At 39.1% G+C, this 21,171-nt stretch overlaps 1 protein-coding gene across 1 annotated transcript in view; it reads left to right on the top strand.

Moving 5' to 3' along the window:
- NDUFA9 (NADH:ubiquinone oxidoreductase subunit A9) overlaps positions 1–20,968 on the top strand; it is a 39,423-nt gene extending 18,455 nt beyond the window's left edge. Inside the window, exons 7-11 of the mRNA XM_025401451.1 lie at positions 1,134–1,201; positions 2,407–2,483; positions 15,697–15,792; positions 18,730–18,796; positions 20,396–20,968. Of these exons, the coding sequence (XP_025257236.1) occupies positions 1,134–1,201; positions 2,407–2,483; positions 15,697–15,792; positions 18,730–18,796; positions 20,396–20,566 (479 nt within the window). The 3' untranslated portion in view covers positions 20,567–20,968. The remainder of the gene's footprint in view (positions 1–1,133; positions 1,202–2,406; positions 2,484–15,696; positions 15,793–18,729; positions 18,797–20,395) is intronic.
- The last annotated feature ends 203 nt before the right edge of the window (positions 20,969–21,171 follow it).

The raw sequence follows: 21,171 nt of genomic DNA, 5'->3' as shown, positions 1-21,171 counted from the left end.
GGAACATATTTAAAACATAGCAACATCCTGACACTATTAAGTCTTCCATTCCATGAACTTGGGATGCCTTTCCATTTAATTGTGCCTTTAATTTCTTTCAGGCATGTTTTGTGATTTTCAGCATGTGTCTTTTGCCACTTTGATAAAGTTTATTTTTAAGTATTTTATTCTTTATTGTATTATTGTGAATAATTTCTACTCTTTTTTTGAGACGGAGTCTCACTCTGTCACCCAGGCTGGAGTGCAGCGGCACAATCTTGGCTTACTGCAACCTCTGCCTCCCAGGTTCAAGCGATTCTCTGGCCTCAGCCTCCCAAGTAGCTGGGACTACAGGTGTGTGCCAACACGCCCAGCTAATTTTTGTATTTTTAGTAGAGATGGAGTTTCACCATATTGGCCAGTCTGGTCTCAAACTCCTGACCTTGTGATCCGCCCATCTTGGCCTCCCAAAGTGCTGGAATTGCAGGCATGAGCCACTGTACCTGGCCTAATTTCTACTCTTAAATGCTTTAATAAAAAAAAAATTAAAAAAATAAAAAACTTTTTTAACCTAACATTTAAACTACTTGGGATTTGTTTTAGTTTATGGTGAGAACTAAAACATTATCTCACGTTTTTTTCAAATAGCAGAATAATTGTGCCAGCACCATATATCAACTAATATTTCCATCAGGCCCTTTTTCTGGGTTATCTGTGCTGTATCACTCATCTGTTGATACAGCAGCAGAACGCATCTAGATATTGACTAGATAGACAGCTCATCTGTTCTGTTGCCGTATCAACAGATAAGTATGATAAGGAGGAAGAGTTCTGTGTTTCTCTTTAGAATGGGTGCAGCTAGAGTCCAGTCTTGGGCATGGCGATGCTTTAGCATTGCAGAGCAGACTAGTTGTCAAGCCATTTGACCTCTATTCTTTGTTCGTCACGGTTTTAAACGTTTGGCCTTTTTATTTTCCGTGTTTGTTATCTGGAAAGCTAATGACTGCCTTTTGTAAGTGCATTTACTTCCTCAGAGTCAGCTACATTCATTATATTATTTCTATTATGCACAATAATTATGTTAATCTTAAGATTGTTGGGTCTTAGAGCAACTTAAACCTTCTCAGTGTAGTTCTCATTCTTTCTTCCACTAGATCTGCGTCAGTTTGTTCTTATACCCATCGGATCTTTGAGCTGGACGACAGTTAAACAACCAGTATATGTAAGTACTTGGATGAAGGGGGTCAGAAAGGGATTTTTGATGAATTCAGATTTGGGTGATCAGGTTTCTGGTTTTGTCCTAATTTAGTAACTCTGTCATTTTCTTTGTCACCTTGTGTCAGCTAGCTCCCTCTCAGTTTACTTAAGAGGTACATGCCTTCTCTCTGTGTTCACTTGTTCATTCATTTAAGAAAAAATTATTGAACTCCTAATGTGCTAGACACATCATACATGTCACATATCATTAGGGAAATAAAGATATTAACTAGATAGACACAAATTGCTATTCTCAAATTGCTTTCAGTCTGAGGCAGATAAGTAAAGCAGATATCGTACAATGTGATGAGTGCTATGATAAGGAGAGGGTTTTATGTAATTACATCAGAAGGGCACCTAATCTAGACTTGGGCATCTCAGAAGGAAGGGCGTTTAGGGTAAAACCTTAAAGATGACTAAAGGTAAGCCTGATGAAGGGAGTTGGGGAAGAGTATTACATGCGGAGGGAACGGTATATACAGGGGCCCAGAGGTGAAAGAGCATGTTGGATTCCATGTTAGATTGAACCAAGTTTTCTCAGTAGTGGCACTATTGACATTTTGAGCCAGATAATTCTTCGTTATGGGGGTTGTTGAAGGATATTTAGCAGTATTCGTGCCCTCTAGCCACTAGATGCCAGTCACACCATCCTTCAGATGTGACAACTGAAAATGACTCCAGACAGTTGTCAACTGTCCCCTGGGGGCCAAAATCACTATTACTATTTTTGAAAATCAAAATGGTAGAATATTAGCAATTCCATATGGTTCAGCCTAATAGTTTGTGATGCTTAATAAGAGAGTTGGGAGTGGTAAGAGATGAGCTTGGCAAGTTGTGGGCAAAAGCAAATCAGAAAGGCCTCAAGCTATCTGAGGGTAAGTGCATTCCTACTACAGAAAATACCTGGATGAGCCTTGGATTATACGTACTTGGAAAATACTTGGATAGCAGGGATTATTTGAGCTCTAGGGAAGACTCATTGTTTTAAGAAGCTTTCTGGGAATAGATAATGCCATTATTTTAACTTCACATTTTCTTTGTTGAGATCAGTGTGGCCTTCTGCCTTTCTCCTTCCTTCCCTCCTTTTTCCCTTCTTTCTTTCTATCTCTCCATCTCCCATTCTCTCTCTTTTTCAACAATTACTTAAACATATATTATAATTTCTTATAGGTCGTAGATGTGTCCAAAGGAATTGTTAACATAGTTAAGGATCCCGATGCCAGCGGGAAAACCTTTGCTTTCGTTGGGTAAGTGCTTAGAGTTTGAATTTAAAAATGTGCTATTATAATGAAGGAATCAATATCTACATTAGTTACTAACAGATTTATTTGTTGCACTTTTACAATATCAGAATCTCCTCATTGCTTGCATTAAATCAGAATTTGAGGGAACCTGGAATCTACTTTAATGAATGATTCTCCTGTTACCAAAGTCTGAGAACCACTGCCCTAGACTATTACATATACTTAGTCCCGTGGCCCTTAGCGATGGTTTTGTACTACTCCAGTGGTGTTTTTAAATATAAAAGGATATTGCTGTAAATTCTAAAACACAAACAAAACACTTTCAGGGAGTGAGTATGGTTATAAAACCACATTAATTTTGATGGAGTATCACAATGACCCCAGATACTGAAAATGGGTGGTTGATAGCACAATTACTAGTGCTATGCAAGATTGATTATTTCTTTTATGCTCTTTGCTAAAATTTGCTCTCAGAAAAAAATGGGTACAGTTAAGCTATGTGACTTACCTGAAATTACTAAATCATGTCACAGCTAAGCTTAGGACTTTTTTTGCTGAATTAACTAAACGTCAAAAACTAAGACTTCATTTGCCAAGTTGAGAGGTATCAAATTCACCTAGTAAGGGGTTCAGAACACTGTGATTCTGTGAAGCAAACTAGTGACAGTTGGCATCTGTGAAAGTGAAGGATCTGGCTCAGTAATTAAGGGATAGCCTAATTCCTAAGAAATATTTGCCTCTAGAGGAAAATGACACTTTTCTCTTTAAGCCAAGAGGCATAGAATATATTCCCAGAATTCTGAATCTATACATTGTTCTGTTCCACTATTATTATTTAACAAACAATTTTTTTCAGTGTGAAAAGCTCTTGGTTTTCCATGTCAACTAGCAGCTGCAAAACATATTTCTCCTTTTCAGTTCCCAGTTTGGTACATTAGCATGCAATCAGTTAATATAGTCTAGGGGAAGAATTATAATTCGGTATATTCAATACAGGTTTCATAAAATACTAAACACAAAAGACATTAGTTCTAGTGAAGAGGTACATGGACTAGGATTTCAGGGAATAAATGAGCAGAAATGGCTTTGTGAACTTTACTTGCTCCAGCTCTGGATGAGTTGCACGTTTTCCTTTTTACCTTTGCCCAGCCACTATCCTCTCGTCTGGGCTCCAGTAAGTCATTCTTGTCTGGCGTAATGATGGGAAAAATAATACTAGACATTGCCGTGTAGATATTTTTCCTCTTGAAATTGTAGATACGCATCTATACATTTCTTGTCTCTTCAACCCCAGGAAAAAATCTTTGCTTTTTTCTCTGATATTTTGAGGCTAAGGCAGTGGCATAAGACTGTAATTTAACTCCTAGGTTTTTTGTAGTTATGAATTACATTATGTTGGTCCATTCTATTTGCCATTCATTCATAAAATACCTATTGATACACACTCATACATACACACAGCTGTGATGATGAATAAACACATTCAGCAAAATCACGATGTATAAGATCAGCATAGAAAAATCAATATATACTAGTAAATGAACAATCTGAAAATAAAATTAAGAAAAGAATTTTATTCACAGCAGCATCAAAAATAATAGAATATTTAAGTATAAGTTTAACAATTTAATTTGTTGTATTATACCTTAATAAGCAACAAGACATCCCATGTTCATGGATTGGATGAGTCAGTATGATTAAAATGATAAGTTCCTTCAAACTGATCAACAAATTCAACTTACTTTTATCAAAATTCCAACAGACTTTTTTGCAGAAGTTGATAAATTGATTCTAAATTTATATAGTAATGCAAAGACCCACAATAGACAAAACCATTAAGTTTCATAATTTTGAAACTTAACAGCTATAATTATCAAGATAGTGTGGTACTGACGTAAAAATTGACATATAGATGAATTAACCAGAATTGATAGTTCGGAAATAAATCTTTATGGACAACTGATTTTTGAAAAAGGTGGTATGGCATTTCAAAGGGGAAAGGATAGTCTTTTATTATTATTATTATTATTATACTTTAAGTTCTAGGGTACATGTGCATAACGTGCAGGTTTGTTACATGTGTATACTTGTGCCATGTTGCTGTGCTGCACCCATCAACTCGTCAGCACCCATCAACTCGTCATTTATATCAGGTATAACTCCCAATGCAATCCCTCCCCCCTCCCCCCACCCCCATGATAGGCCCCGGTGTGTGATGTTTCCCTTCCTGAGTCCAAGTGATCTCATTATTCAGTTCCCACCTATGAGTGAGAACATGCGGTGTTTGGTTTTCTGTTCTTGTGATAGTTTGCTAAGAATGATGGTTTCCAGCTGCATCCATGTCCCTACAAAGGACACAAACTCATCCTTTTTTATGGCTGCATAGTATTCCATGGTGTATATGTGCCACATTAATCCAGTCTGTCACTGATGGGACATTTGGGTTGATTCCAAGTCTTTGCTATTGTGAATAGTGCCGCAATAAACATATGTGTACATGTGTCTTTATAGCAGCATGATTTATAATCCTTTGGGTATATACCCAGTAATGGGATGGCTGGGTCATATGGTACATCTAGTTCTAGATCCTTGAGGAATCGCCATACTGTTTTCCATAATGGTTGAACTAGTTTACAATCCCACCAACAGTGTAAAAGTGTTCCTATTTCTCCACATCCTCTCCAGCACCTGTTGTTTCCTGACTTTTTAGTGATCGCCATTCTAACTGGTGTGAGATGGTATCTCATTGTGGTTTTGATTTGCATTTCTCTGATGGCCAGTGATGATGAGCATTTTTTCATGTGTCTGTTGGCTGTATGAATGTCTTCTTTTGAGAAATGTCTGTTCATAAAGGATAGTCTTTTCAAGAAATGGTTTTGGGATATCCACATTAAAAAAAGATGAACTTAGACTCCTACCTCGCACTGTACATGAAAAATTAAAATAATTCTGACACTTCAGTGTAAAAGTTATAAAACAAGGATTGCTGACCAGATGGCCGAATAGGAACACCTCGAGTCTGCAGCTCCCAGTGAGATTGACGCAGAAGGCGAGTGATTTCTGCATTTCCGACTGAGGTACCTGGTTCATCTCATTGGGACTGGTTGGACAGTGGGTGCAGCCCAAGGAGGGTGAGCCAAAACAGGGTGGGGTGTTGTCTCACCTGGGAAGCTTAAGGGATCGGGGAACTCCCTCTCCTATCCAAGGGAAGCCATTAGGGACTGTACCATGCGCTGTGGCCCAGTTACTGGGCTTTTCCTGCTGTCTTTGCAACCCACAGACCAGGAGATTCACTCTGGTGCCCATACCTCCGGGGCCCTGGGTTTCGAGCACAAAACGGCAACTGTTTGGGCAGACACTGAGCTAGCCACAGGAGTTTTTTTCCATACCCCAGTGGCACCTGGAACGCCAGTGAGACAGAACCTTTCACTCACCTGGAAAGTGGGCTGAAGCCAGGGAACCAAGTGGTCTGGCTTGGTGGGTCCCACCCCCACAGAGGCCAGCAAGCTAAGATCCACTGGCTTGAAATTCTTGCTGCTAGTACAGCAGTCTGAGCTCGACCTGGGACGTATGAGCTTGGGAGGGAGGGGCGTCTGCATTGCTGAGGCTTGAGTAGGTGGTTTTACCCTGACAGTGTAAACAGAGCCACCAGGAAGTTCAAGCTGGGCAGAGCCCACTGCAGCTCCGCAAGACCATGGTGGACAGACCGCCTCTCCAGATTCCCTCCTCTCTGGGCAGGACATCTCTGAAAAAAAGGCAGCAGCCCCAGTCAGGGACTTATAGATAAAACCCCACCATCCCGGGACAGAGCACCTGGGGGAAGGGGCAGTTGGGGGTGCAGCTTCAGCAGACTTAAACGTCCCTGCCTGGCAGCTCTGAAGAAAGCAGCGGATCTCCCAGCACAGCATTTGAGCTCTGATAAGGGACAGACTGCCTCCTCAAGTGGGTCCCTGACCCACGTGTGTCCTGACTGGGAGATACGTCCCTGTAGGGGCCAACAGACACCTCATACAGGGGAAATCTGTTTGGCTTCTGGCAGGTGCCCTCTGGGATGAAGCTTCCAGAGGAAGGAACAGGCAACAATCTTTGCTGTTCTGCAACCTCTGCCAGTGATACCCTAGCAAACAGGGTCTGGAGTGGACCTCTAGCAGACCTGCAGCAGAGGGGCCTGTTAGAAGGAAAACTAACAAACAGAAAAGAATAGGATCAACATCAACAAAAAGGACATTCACTCAGAGACCCCAGCCAAAGGTCACCGACTTCAAAGACCAAAGGTAGATAAATCCATGAAGATGGGGAGAAACCAGTCAGAAAGTCTGAAAATTCCAAAAAACAGAAAGCCTCTTCTCCTCCAAAGGATTACAACTCCTTGCCAGCAAGGAAACAAAACTGGATGGAGAATGAGTTTGATGATTTGACAGAAGTAGACATGTTCTAACCCAATGCAAGGAAGCTAAGAACCTTGAGAAAAGGTTAGATGAATTGCTAACTAGAATAACCAGTTTAGAGAGGAACATAAATGACCTGATGGAGCTGAAAACCACAGCATGGGAACTTTGTGAAGCATACACAAGTATCAATAGCCGGATTGATCAAGTGGAAGAAAGGATATCAGAGATTGAAGATCAACTCAATGAAATAAAGCAAAAAGACTAGAGATAAAAGAGTGAAAAGAAACGAACAGAACCTTCAAGAAATATAGGCCTATGTGAAAATACCAAATCTACATTTGGTTGGTGTACCTGAAAGTGATGGGGAGAATGGAACCAGGAACCAATTTGGAAAACTCCAGGAGAACTTCCCCAACCTAGCAAGGCAGGCCAACATTCAAATTCAGGAAATACAGTGAACACCACAAAGATACTCCTCGAGAAGAGCAACCACAAGACACTTAATTGTCAGATTCACCACGGCTGAAATGAAGGAAAAAATATTAAGGGCAGCCAGAGAAAAAGGTCAGGTTACCCACAAAGGGTATGTTACCCATGAGACTAACAGTGGATCTCTCAGCAGAAACCCTCCAAGCCAGAAGAGAATGGGGGCCAATATTCAACATTCTTAAAGAAAGGAATTTTCAACCCAGGATTTCGTATCCAGCCAAACTAAGTTTCATAAGCAAAGGAGAAGTGAAATCCTTTACAGACAAGCAAATGCTGAGAGATTTTGCCACCACCAGGCCTGCCTTACAAGAGCTCCTGAGGGAAGCACTAAACATGGAAAAGATCAACCGATACCAGCCACTGCAAAAACAAACCAAATTCTTAAGACCATTGACACTATGAAGAAACTGCATCAATTCATGGGTAAAATAACCAGCTAGCATCATAATGACAGGATCAAATTCACACATAACAATATTAACCTTAAATGGAAACGGGCTAAATGGCCCAATTAAAAGACACAGACTGACAAATTGGAGAAAGGGTCAAGACTCATCAATTTGCTGTATTCAGGAGACCCATTTCATGTGCAAAGACACACATAGGCTCAAAACAAAGGGATGGAGGAATATTTACCAAACAAATGGAAAGCAAAAAAAAAAAAAAAAAAAGCAAGAGTTGCAATCCTAGTCTGATAAAACAGACTTTAAACCTACAAAGATCAAAAGAGACAAGGGCATTACGTAATGGTAAAGGGATCAATGCAACAAGAAGAGCTAACTATCCTGAATATATATGCACCCAATACAGGAGCACCCAGATTCAAAAATTAGGTTCTTAGAGACCTACAAAGAGACTTAGACTCCCACACAATAAAAGTGGGAGACTTTAACACCCCACTGTCAATATTAGAAAGATCAATGAGACAGAAAATTAGCAAGGATATCCAGGACTTGAACTCAGCTCTGGAGCAAGCAGATCTAATAGACATCTACAGAACTCTTCACCCCAAATCAACAGAATATAATTTATTCTCAGCACCACATCACACTTATTCTAAAATTGGCCACGTAGTTGGAAGTAAAATACTCCTCAGCAAATGCAAAAGAACAGAAATGACAGTCTCTCAGACCACAGTGCAATCAAATTAGAACTCAGGATTAAGAAACTCACTCAAAACTGCCCAACTACATGGAAACTGAACAACCGGCTCCTGAATGACTGCTGGGTAAATAACGAAATGAAGGCAGAAATAAAGATGTTCTTTGAAACCAATGAGAACAATGACACAATGTTCCAGAGTCTCTGGGACACATTTAAAACAGTGTGTAAGGGAAATTTATTGCACTAAATGCCCACAAGAGAAAGCAGGAAAGATCTCAAATCAATACCCTAACATCACATTTAAAAACTAGAGAAGCAGGAACAAACAAATTTAAAAAGCTAGCAGAAGGCAAGAAATAGCTAAGATCAGAGCAGAACCGAAGGAGATAGAGACATGAAAAACCCTTCAAAAAATCAATGAATCCAGGAGCTGTTTTTTTTTTGTTTTTTGTTTTTTTTGTTTGTTTTTTTAAACAACATAGATAGACTGCTAGCCAGACTAATAAAGAAGAAAAAGAAAAGAATCAAATAGATGCAATAAAAAATGATAAAGGGGATATCACCACCGATCCCACAGAAATACAAAGTACTATCAGAGAATACTATAAACACCTCTATGCAAATAAACTAGAAAGTCTAGAAGAAATGGATAAGTTCCTGGACACATATACCCTCCCAAGACTAAACCAGGAAGAAGTTGAATCCCTTAGTAGACCTATAACAAGTTCTGAAATTGAGGTAGCAATTAATAGCTTACCAACAGGACCAGATGGATTCACAGCTGAATTATTCCAGAGGCACAAAGAGGAGCTGGTACCATTCCTTCTGAAACTATTCCAATCAATAGAAAAAGAGGGAATCCTCCCTAACTCATTTTTTGAGGCCAGCATCATCCTAATACCAAAACCTGGCAGAGACATAACAAAAAAAGAAAATTTCAGGCCAATATCCCTGAAGAACACTGATGCGAAAATCTTCAATAAAATACTGGCAAACCGAATCCAGCAGCACATCAAAAAGTTTATCCAGCGTGATCAAGTCGGCTTCATCCGGGGATAAAAGCCTGGCTCAACATACGCAAATCAATAAATGTAATCCATCACGTAAACAGAACCAATGACAAAAACCATATGAATATCTCAATAGATGCAGAAAAGGCCTTCGACAAAATTCAGCAGCCCTTCATGCTAAAAACCCTCAATAAACTAGGTATTGATGGACCATATCTCAAAATAATAAGAGTTATTTATGACAAACCCACAGCCAGTATCATACTGAATGGGCAAAAACTGGAAGCATTCCCTTTGAAAATCGGCACAAGACAAGGATGCCCTCTCTCGCCACTCGTGTTCAACGTAGTATTGGAAGTTCTGGCCAGGACAATTAGGCAAGATAAAGAAATAAAGGGTATTCAATTAGGAAAAGAGGAAGTCAAATTGTCTCTGTTTCCAGATGACATGATGGTATATTTAGAAAACCCCATCCTCTCAGCCCCAAATCTCCTTAAGCTGATAAGCAACTTCAGGAAAGTCTCGGGATACAAACTCAATGTGCAAAAATCACAAACATTCCCATACACCAATAACAGACAAACCATGAGTGAACCAAATCATGAGTGAACTCCCATTCACAATTGCTACAAAGAATAAAATATCTAGGAATCCAACTTACAAGGGACGTGAAGGACCTCTTCAAGGAGAACTGCCAACCACTGCTCAACAAAATAAAAGAGGACACAAACAAACAGAAAAACATTCCACGCTTGTGGATAGGAAGAATCAATATCATGAAAATGGCCATACTGCCCAAAGTAATTTATAGATTCAGTGCTATTGCCATCAAACTTCCATTGACTTTCTTTACAGAATTGGAAAAAAACTACTTTAAAGTTCATATGGAACCAAAAAAGAGCCCACATAGCCAAGACAATCCTAAGCCAAAAGAACAAAGCTAGAGGCATCATACTAACTACCTGACTTCAAACTGTACTGCAAGGCTACAGTAACCAAAACAGCATGTTACTGGTACCAAAACAGGTATATAGAGCAATGGAACAGAACAGAGGCCTCAGAAATAACGCCTACATCCATCTGTAGATCCATCATCTACAACCATCTGATCTTTGACAAATCTGACAAAAACAAGCAATGAGGAAATGATTCTCCATTTAATAAATGATGTTGGGAAAACTGGGTAGCCGTATGCAGAAAGCTGAAACTGGATCCCTTCCTTACATCTGATACAAAAATTAACTCAAGATGGATTAAAGACTTAAACATAAGACCTAAAACCATAAAAACCCTTGAAGAAAAGCTAGGCAATACCATTCAGGACATGGGCATTGGCAAAGACTTCATGACTGAAACACGAAAAGCAATGGCAACAAAAGCCAAAATAGACAAATGGGAGCTAATTAAATTAAAGGGCTTCTGCACAGTGAACAGGCAACCTACAGAATGGGAGAAAATTTTTGCAATCTATCCCTCTGAAAAAGGGCTAATATCCAGAATCTACAGAGAACTTAAACAGATTTACAAGAAAAATCTCCATCAAAAAGTGGGCGAAGGATATGAACAGACACTTCTCAAAAGAAGACATTTATGCAGTTCAATAAACGTATGAAAAAAGCTCATCGTCACTGGTCTTTAGAGAAATGCAAATCAAAACCACAGTGAAATACCATCTCACATCAGTTAGGATGGCGATCATTAAAAAGTCAGGAAACAACAGATGCTAGAGAGGATGTGGAGAAATAGTGATGCTTTTACACTGTTGGTGGAAGTGTAAATTATTTAGTTCAACCATTGTGGAAGACAGTGTGGCAATTCCTCAAGGATCTCAAAGTAGAAATACCATTTGACCCAGCAATCCCATTACTGAGTATATATACCCAAAGGATTATAAATCATTCTACTATAAAGACACATGTATGTTTATTGCAGCACCATTCACAATAGCAAAGACTTGGAACCAACCCAAATGTCCATCAATGATAGACTGGATAAAAGAAAATGTGGCGCATATACACCATGGAATACTATGCAGCCAGTATACAGAAAAGGATGAGTTCATGTCCTTTGCAGGGACATGGATGAAGCTGGAAACCATCATTTTAAGCAAACTCACACAAGAACAGAAAACCAAACACCATATGTTCTCACTCATAAATGGGAGTTGAACAATAAGAACACATGGACACAGGGAGTTGAACGTCACACACCGGGGCCTGCCAGGAGTGGGGGGCTAGAGGAGGGATAGCATTAGGAGAAATACCTAATGTAGATGACAGGTTGATGGGTGCAGCAAACCATCATGGCACATGTATACCTATGTAACAAACCTATACATTCTGCACGTGTACCCCAGAAGTTAAAGTAAAATTTAAAAAAAATTTCAATTGGTAAAAACGTAAAAAAAAAAAAATAAAAGAGTTATAAAACTATAATAATTTTGGAAGGAAAATAGAAAATCTTCTAGACCTTGGGTTCTAGAAGATTTTTAGCTATGGCAGCAAAAGCGTATTTCATAAAATAAAAAATAATTGGATACATTAGACTTCACCAAAATTAAAACTCTTGTGTTTCAAAAGACACCATTAAGAAAATGAAAAAACAAGTCACAGATTGGGGGAAAATATTTGTTAATTACATATCTGATAATATCCAGAATATACAAAGAACTCTTAGAACTCAATGAGAAGACGATCCATTTTTTAATATGAGCAAAAGACGTGAATAGGCATATCAGCACAGCAGATGTACTTAATTGCTAAAAAGCACATGAAAAGATGCTCCATATCATTAGTCATTACGGAAAATGCAAATCAAAACCATTACGAGATACCAGTTCACAGAGAGAATAACAAATGTTGATGAAGACATGGAGTAATAGGAACCTTCATACATTGCTGGTAGGGGTGTAAAATTGTATAGCCACTTTAGAAAACAGTTTGGCATCTTCTTAAAAAGTTAGCATACATTTTCTGTATGGCCTATGGGTTTTACTCCTAGGTGTTTACCCAAAAGAAATGAAAATGTGCCTACACAAAGATTAGCGCTTAGATTTTCATAGCAACGTTATCATAAATGCTAAAAATTGGAAACATCTCACATACTCATCAACTGATGAAAGGAAAAATAAAACATAGTAGCATTCCCATATAATAGAAGTTCAACAATAAAAGGAATGAAATATTGACATGTTACATGTATGAACCTCAAAAACATAGTAAATGAAAGAAGCTAGATGCAGAAGATCACATGTTCACATTCCATTTATATGAAGTATCTGTAAAAGGCAAATGTAAGTAGATTAGTGATTGCCTGAGCCTAGGAGTAAAATCCAGGATTAAATGGCTGTGGAGGATCTTACTAGAGTAAGAAAAATATTCTAAAACTGGATTATGGTAATGATTGTATAACTTGGTAAATGTATGAAAAATCATTGAATTATATGCTTAAAATGGATGAATTCTAATGTGCGTAAATTATGCCACAATAGTGAATAGCATGGGTAAGATTTCTGCCTTTGTGGAGCTTATAGATTAGTGATGAGATGCATAAGTAATAAGCAAAATAATTAAAATGAATGACCAAAAAGGAAAGTCCAGTGAATTGGAAAGAAAACCAGAAGGAGGGAGTTGGTAACTATATTGGGCGCTGCCAGAGATTGATTGAGTGATCGTACAGAGATTCATGGTCATCTTAATGGCCTCATTTGAACATTGGGCAAAGGGCAGATTGGATTGCAGTGAGATTTGAGTGGCAGGATAGGAACTGGAGGCAACAGTTAGGTAACTATTTAGAGAAGTTTCCCTGTAAAAGGGAGCAAAGGAAAGCGGTAAAGAGAAGGCTGTGAAACATGAATGTCTTGTCAAGGGAGGTACCACCCTGGTTTTGGAAGATTGTACATCTTGTTTATAAATTGGTAAGAATGGTCCAGGAAAGAGATATCGCTTGATGACTCAGGAGATGGGGCCGACAAAAAAGGAGCAAAGTCCTTCAGGAATTGAGAGGAGTTGGATACAGAGTGCAAATGAGGGTTTGACCTTTGTAAAAGGCAAACATTTCTTCCATTTTAACGAGGAAAAGAATTCAAGGATATATGCAGATGCAGGTAGATTTGGCTGTGGGAATTTAAGGAGTATCTTTTCTCGTTGGAATGTGAGGTTAGCTAAAAGGCAGGATGGAGTGGGTCAGAAAAGTGTGTGGAAAATTTGAGGACAGAGAATATAGAAAGGATGCCCTGGGAGAATAGGAAAGAGCATTTCCTAGGAGAACATGTGGGATTGCCAAGCAGAACTGAGTGTTCCATTTGAAATTACTGATAAAATAATAAGGTGAAGTCAATCAGCTCAATTGTATTTTGTCTACAGTTTTGTCCCTCTGGGGTTTCAGGCTCAGAGAAGGCAGATGTTTGGATCAACCAGAGTGAGAGTTTTGCTTAGCAAGTATAATGGGTATGGGCCTGGGAGACAAGTTTTACTGAGGATATTTGCAGAGGGATAACTGTAGTGCTGAGCCTTGAAATCTAAGCTGGGAGGGACGCAGGCTTCATTGTACCTTTGGCTGTGAGCAAGGGCACTTAAACTAGTGTTCCAGTTGTACTTAATGGAACACAAAGTGCTTCAGAACAGCTGAAGAGGAAACTTATTATGTAGAATTAGTTTACCCATGATACAGTTTTGTTTGTCATCATAAACATTCAATTTGTTCTTGGCATAGCGTGTATTATGTATCCTGTAATGATCCTTACAAATCCTTCTGGAATTTGAAGAACCCTACTTTAAGGCCTTTTATGTTTCTCCTAGCTGATAGTTTCATGTTTTTTAGTAAAGTATGTCAGGATAATGAGGTTCTCACTGAATTACCTTCACTCAGCTCTTGGTTGTCACAGATTTACTGTCATGAAACATGCAAATGAATTAGGAAATGGATAAAGAAATATTAAAAGGTATTATAAGCACTGATACTTATTAATGCTCAGTTAAAATCGTACAGAACTATTCGGATTAATGGAATAGAGCAGAAAGTTCAGAAACAGTCCCATTATATGTAAGGATATAGTATGTGATAAAGGTGACATTTCAGTATAGGGAAAGAAGCAGTATAGTAAAGATTCTGTAAATAACATTGAAGCAATTGGCTTACATCTTGGGAAAAATGTAATTACATGTTTGCCTTATATCATGTACAAAAATATGTCACAGAAGTAACTTTATAGTAAAAAAAAATCTTTTTTTATAAGCTTTAGACAAAATGTGGACATTTATGTCACTGCAGAGGAATTTTCTAACTATGAATCCAAGCCATAAAGAAAATCAGTAGTTTTGGTTAAACAGTTAAAATTTTATGTGCACAAAACACTGTAAATAACACTAAAAGGTAAAAAACAAACAATACAAGGTATTTCCAACAATATCACTAAAATATAGAGAATTATTATTATTTATTTTTATAGACGGGGACTCCAGGAGGAAAGAAAAGATAAACGTATAAATAACCAAAAAGTCATGAAGAAATAATCTCTTATATTAAAGACATAATTAAAACATGAGATGCCTTTTTTTTTTTTAACCTAGCAGATTGGCAAAAAAAAATTTTTTTATGACAACTCATTTTGGGTGGAGGGGGCATTCTTATTAACATTTTATATAAATTGATAGAACCATTTTGAAAAGCAGTTTAGAAGTATTCAATAAAAGCCTTAAAATTTCAAAGTCTACGTTGACCCAGTTCCACTTCTACAAATATATTCACAATGCATAATCATGGATAAGTACAAATATTTATTACAAGAATGTTCATTAAAACATTATTTTATAAAAGAAAAAGATTTTTAATAGCTTAAATATCTCGAAACTGGCAATTGATAAAATACTTGTGATTACATGTAGCGTAATATGTGCAGTCATGAAACATGCAATAAAATATTTAACGACGTGGAAAGACAATTATGATACAATGTTAAATGAAAAAGACATTACAGAATAGAATGGATTGTGTATTTATTAAAACCAAAATAATGTGTATATGTAAGGGGATGAGAAGGATATATTTCAATTATATTAACTATCTTTCATAATGGGATTATGGGTGATTTTTCTTTGTGCTAGTCTGTATCTACTACAGTCCATATCTGTTTCCTTTTTTATAAGAAAAATATTATTTTGTTATAAAGGAAAGTTTGTGAGAAGCATGTACGTGAAAGAACTGTGTATTGTCTTTTTATAGTCCAAATCGGTACCTCCTCTTTCACCTGGTGAAGTACGTCTTTGCTGTGGCTCACAGATTGTTCCTCCCATTACCCTTGCCACTTTTTGTCTATCGGTAAGTAGAGTGCTCCTTTTGCGTGACTTGTGAAAAAGCTAACTCCACACACTTGTTCCTAATGTTCTCCCTTAGGGTTATAGGGTGTGTGAAGGGCTAGTCTCCAGATCTCCTAGTATTATGACATTAGCATAGGGAAGAAGCAAAAATAGATTCGTGTCGGAAAAAAAAATGTGTTGGGAGATTAAATCTGCAGTTTTTCACTTTCTCCAATTTAAATCCATTGAGTTTAATTTTGGAGAAATATCTTGCTGGGCACATACATAAGGGGCAGTCAGGTTCCCCTGTGTTTCATGTCACTCATTATTAAATCAACTTGATCATGCTATTGGGAAAGGCGTCAGGCTAATTCAGACTTGGATTTGTGGTTGCCTTCTCTTCTTCCCCCACTTCTTAGTTCACTTTTCTTTGTCGGTTAAGTATCTTTGACTTGGCTGGGAGTGGTGGCTCATGCCTATAATCCCAGCACTTTGGGAGGCCAAGGTGGATGGATTGCTTGAGCCCAGGGGTTCGAGACCAGCCTGGGCAATATGGTGAAACCCTATCTCTACAAAAAATACCAAATTAGCTGGATGTGGTGGCATCTGCCTGTAGTCCCACCTACTGGGGTGGAGGTGGGGTGATGCAAGAGAATTGCTTGAGCTTGGGAGTTTGAGGCTGCAGTGAGCTGAGATTGTGCCACTGCACCTGGGCCTAGGTGACTGCTAGTACCCACAGTGGTGTTACACCTATAGTCCCAGCTACTTGGGAGGCTGAGGTGGGAGGATCACTTGAGCCCAGGAGTTTGAATCCAGCCTGGACAACATAGTGAGACCCTGTCTCTGGGAAAAAAAAAAAAAAGGCAAAGAAAAGAAAAGAAAAACCCACTGCCCTGAGGTAACTGTTGATGGGAGCTCCTTTCTCGTCCTGGGTTTTATATTGTTGTCCTGATTTGAACCAAATAAAATAAAATCTTGGACTTACCATGCCACACCCTAGTGGTCTGGTTAAGGAGACTGTCACATCCATTGGCCACAAATTGATCTTCATTTGGGTTTTCATTCGTTCTTTCAACAAATGTTTATTGAATGCCTACTATGTCTTAGATAATGTACTAGGTACTCAGAATATTACAATAAACACTCAAAAATCTTATGGTCTAACAGGGGTACCAGAAAAATAGACCACTAGAATGCAGCATGATAACAATATTTATTGAGTGTTGTACCTTTCAGGCTATTTACTTTATCTCCTTTAATATCACAGCTATCTATAAAGTAAGTAAGGAGAGTATATGGAGTGAGTAGAAGAGGAGGCCACAGAGTAAGAGAAACTTATAAGAAGGCCAAAAAGAAGTGATCAGATATTTAAGTGGGAAACGAGAGTTTGGAATCCTAGATACCAAAGGGAATGCAGTGTTTTAAGGAGGGAATCGATGTTTTAAGAAGGGGAACGTTGCTGTTCATTCACATGTATCTCAAGCCCCTAGAACAATGCCTGGTACACAGTAGGCACTCTGTTGATATTGGTAGAATGAAGTCTTACGAAGAGTCAAATAAGATAAAGGACCAAAAAAATGTCTACAAATGACCATTTGTGTCTATGGCTTCAGTGCCGTGAAAGGCATATAAGCCAGATTGAAGTGAGGGGCTTTCATGGTTGTACATAAAATTGAGTTAGAGTTGGCTTATGTATGTCCATGACATGGTCCACTGAGGACACTAGAATATTTGAATATCTGAGGTTTAGGTTGGATAGAGACCTGAAGTGATCTGTTAGCATAGAATGAGGGCACAGAGAGTTAGAGGTTTGTAATGAGTGTTTTTATTAAGTTATGTTAGCCCAATAAATTATTTTTTTCTGCCATTGAGGAATCTGAGGCTTTATATGTTGCTGGAGAAATTCTAACCAGCTTCCTTTTTCATGTATTTATACTATGCATTAGAATGTTGTTTTTCAAGCCTTTAAACAGCTGTGGAATCCTGTGTTCACTGAAGTTTTACATCAAGTCCTGCTGGGTAAATCCAATAAAAGAGCTGGTCTGGTTGCAGTGATGGATGATACTCAACACATGCACTCCCAAACCCTTGGCCCCCCAGGACTCCGTGGGGCCCCAGCAAATTCCTAGTGTTCCTCAGATGCTAGTTGAAAACCCACTGCTACTGGGCACAGTGGTGCACACCTGTAGTCCCAGCTACTTGGGAGGCTGAGATGGGAGGATCACTTGAGCCCAGGAGTTTGAATCCAGCCTGGACAACATGGTGAGACCCTGTCCTCTGGAACAAAAAAAAAAGGAGAGAACAAAAAAAAGGAAAGAAAAGAAAAAGCCACTGCCCTGAGGTAACCAATGATGGGAGCTCAAGTGGCATGTCAGGAGCCCTTCAGTTTTCATTAGTAGTGAAGAGATGGCAGTAATGAAGATAGGTGGCCTTTCTCGTTTTGGGTTTTATATTGTTGTCCTGATTTGAACCATAGATTTTAGCCTTCTCCTTGCTTTTGGATTTTTTTTCCCCTCAAGGGCCCCAGCTTTTAGGGATTATGTTTTATATTTTACACACCATTCAGCTTGCCCTGTGTTCGTAAAGGCAGCATATTTGAATATCTGAGGTTTAGATTAGATTGAATTTCACAGATGTGATTGAATATTGGAGTTTTTCTGTTTGCTTTGTTGTTTGTTGGTTTTATTTTTTTTTAGTTTAAGATCTGTTATTTCTTTGGAGGAGAACAAAGTGTACCAGCAGTTACAGCAGCCAACTGGGTTGGCTTGAGAGGAGATGGACCAAAAAGCAGAGGTAGCCTCACAGGTCGAGGTGCCAAGATGTTGGTTATTTTCTTTAAAAAAAAAAATCAGTTCAGACTGCTCTACAGCAGTCTGTCTTCCTGTAGTTCTTATAGGCTAGCTTACATCTTGGACAGAGAGATGCTTATCACATGTGCTATATATATTTCTTTTTCCAGATGGGTAGGAAGAGTCTTTGAAATAAACCCATTTCAGCCCTTGATAACAAGGGATAAAGTGGAGCGGGTGAGTATATGTGTGGAAAGCATCTGCCTGGGCAGATGATGGGAAGTTAGACTTACTTTGGTTTGCTTGCTTGCTTGTCTCCCGGCTGTTGTCTGTTTGCTGTTCTTGCTGTCTGCAGTCAGCCCTTCTGCTGGCACTGAAACTCATCCACCTGCGCTACTCCAGGGGGCGGCTCCTCCATACCTGCTGTCCGTCATTATCAGTGTTTCTTTCTCTGCGTGATCATTCCTGCCAACACACAGAATTACCTAATAGCTCCCCTGCCAAAGCCTCTCTTCCTCCCACCACTCTTCTAGCTACTTTCCTGTTGTGTCCGTTCACATCCTAACTCCTCCTGACTTCCTCCTAACATCCTGAAGAAACCATTGACAGTTTCTTCATTCTTTCTTTAACCTACTCCAGTCAGGCTTTTATTCCCATTTCTCCCCTAAAACTACTCTTTTCAAGGTTCCCCACAATCTCCTTGCTGCCACATCCAATAGTCAGTTCTCAGACCTCATGTCATGTGCCTGTGCGTTTGCTTCCAGGGAGGATGCAAAATAAAATAAAAATACTATACCAATACCACGTCTACCTTTGATGACCTATGGACCATGTATTGACAAGAAGCAGCCACATTGTCCCCTGAATGCTACCTAAAACCTAAAGTGTAGAGAAGATGAGAAAATAGTGCTTAGGGAACGTGAGAAAGTGGGCAGCTCGCGTACTTTCTTCAGACATTGTTTATGAAAGATCAGGCAGGAGAACTGGTTGTCAGACGCTTCAGTTTATCTTACACTAAAGTGTCTCTTACATTTATAATTGAGAAAGTGTTGACACAGTGACCTGAGTGGGTTTTAGCTTTGGTTTGCAGACTGGCTTACAGCCCTCTGGTAAAAGAATTGCAGACTTTCAGGTGGGTAGGATGAGGGATTGATGCTGCTCCAGGTGCAAATGGATTCTATTCATGTGGTATGGAACAATCTGGGATCTTTGCAAACTTGACAGTTCATTGTCTTTCCCTATAAACAAGATAGGTTTGGTTTTCTAGCTCTACAGTGAGCATTAGTCAACCAGGTTGAGCATAGCTGGAGCCAAAAAGTTAATTTTTTTTTTTTTTAATGGACAAGGAACAAATGCTGTGTTATCTCCTAAATTCAAAGTTAAAATTGAGTCAGAATGCCCATGCTCAGAAAACAGGGGCATGCGAGAACCGAGGAATGGACTGGTTCTGCTTTAGCCCTGATTTGATTCCTAAACCCTCCTGTGAAGCCTCCCCTGGCAAGTGTGATGACTTGTGCTTCCCTGCCCTAGATTTACTTCTGTTGAAATCTGTATATAGAATGGCTCATGTACCGCCAACATCCTGTGCTCGTGGCTCCCACCGGGGACCTCAATCTGATACTTAAGTGATCTTGCCCTTTTGGTGTCTTAAGTCCTCTTTGTGTGTTCTACTTTTATAGTGATTTGCATGAATCGAAAATTGCCACATATTCTTTGAAAGCAATTAAGTCTCAATACTAGGACTCATGCCAGCTTGAATGTTTAAATGCTTGCTAGGATAGCACTTTGTTCTCGGCCAGTTTTCAGCATTGTCTGCGGTCCTTTGTTTATTCAAAGATGCACATCACAGACATGAAATTGCCTCACCTGCCTGGCTTAGAAGACGTTGGCATTCAGGCAACGCCACTGGAACTCAAGGCCATCGAGGTGCTGCGCCGTCACCGCACCTACCGCTGGCTGTCTGCCGAAATTGAGGATGTGGAGCCGGCCAAGACTGTCAACTTTTAGTGCCTCCTGAGCAGCTCTTGGTTTTGGTGTCTTCAGGGTCAGCCCATGTGGTTTGAGCACCCAGCCAGGTCGTCTCTTAGAGGATCCTGTACACAGTTCCACTATTAAAAACATTTGAGGTTGAATTCTGCAGTATTTTCTTTCTTGATTTACAAAATGAGAAATGCAGTCATTTAGAACTTGAGCATAATTTTTGTTAACCGTACATATTTAATAATGACATATATACTGTTTATTCTCTGAAATGCCAGAGAGTTTGAATTTTCCTATGACACACCACTTCTAGCATACGTTCTAGAAGACAAGGACCCTTTTTAATGTCAGAATATTGTAAAGACCCCAAGTGATATGTGATTGTTTTTAATCTCCATTAAATGAGAGAGCATACAGTATCCCCTAACCCAAATGTGTTTACACTGAAGGTGTTTTTAAAATTCGTTTTAATAATGTCCATATGCCTTTTAAAAATAGTAGTACATACATAGAAAACCATTGTCCATAGATTCTCAAACCCCTTGCAGTAATTCCACGGTCTTCCTGGATCTGAGCTATCTGAGGCCTGCCCCATGCCCTTAGTACCAAATCTGGATTATTTCAGACACGTA

Source organism: Theropithecus gelada, chromosome 11, assembly GCF_003255815.1.
Source record: "Theropithecus gelada isolate Dixy chromosome 11, Tgel_1.0, whole genome shotgun sequence".
Lineage (NCBI taxonomy): Eukaryota > Metazoa > Chordata > Mammalia > Primates > Cercopithecidae > Theropithecus > Theropithecus gelada.
Note: the sequence above shows the minus strand (reverse complement) of the source record. Positions and strands in the feature narration are given on the sequence as shown.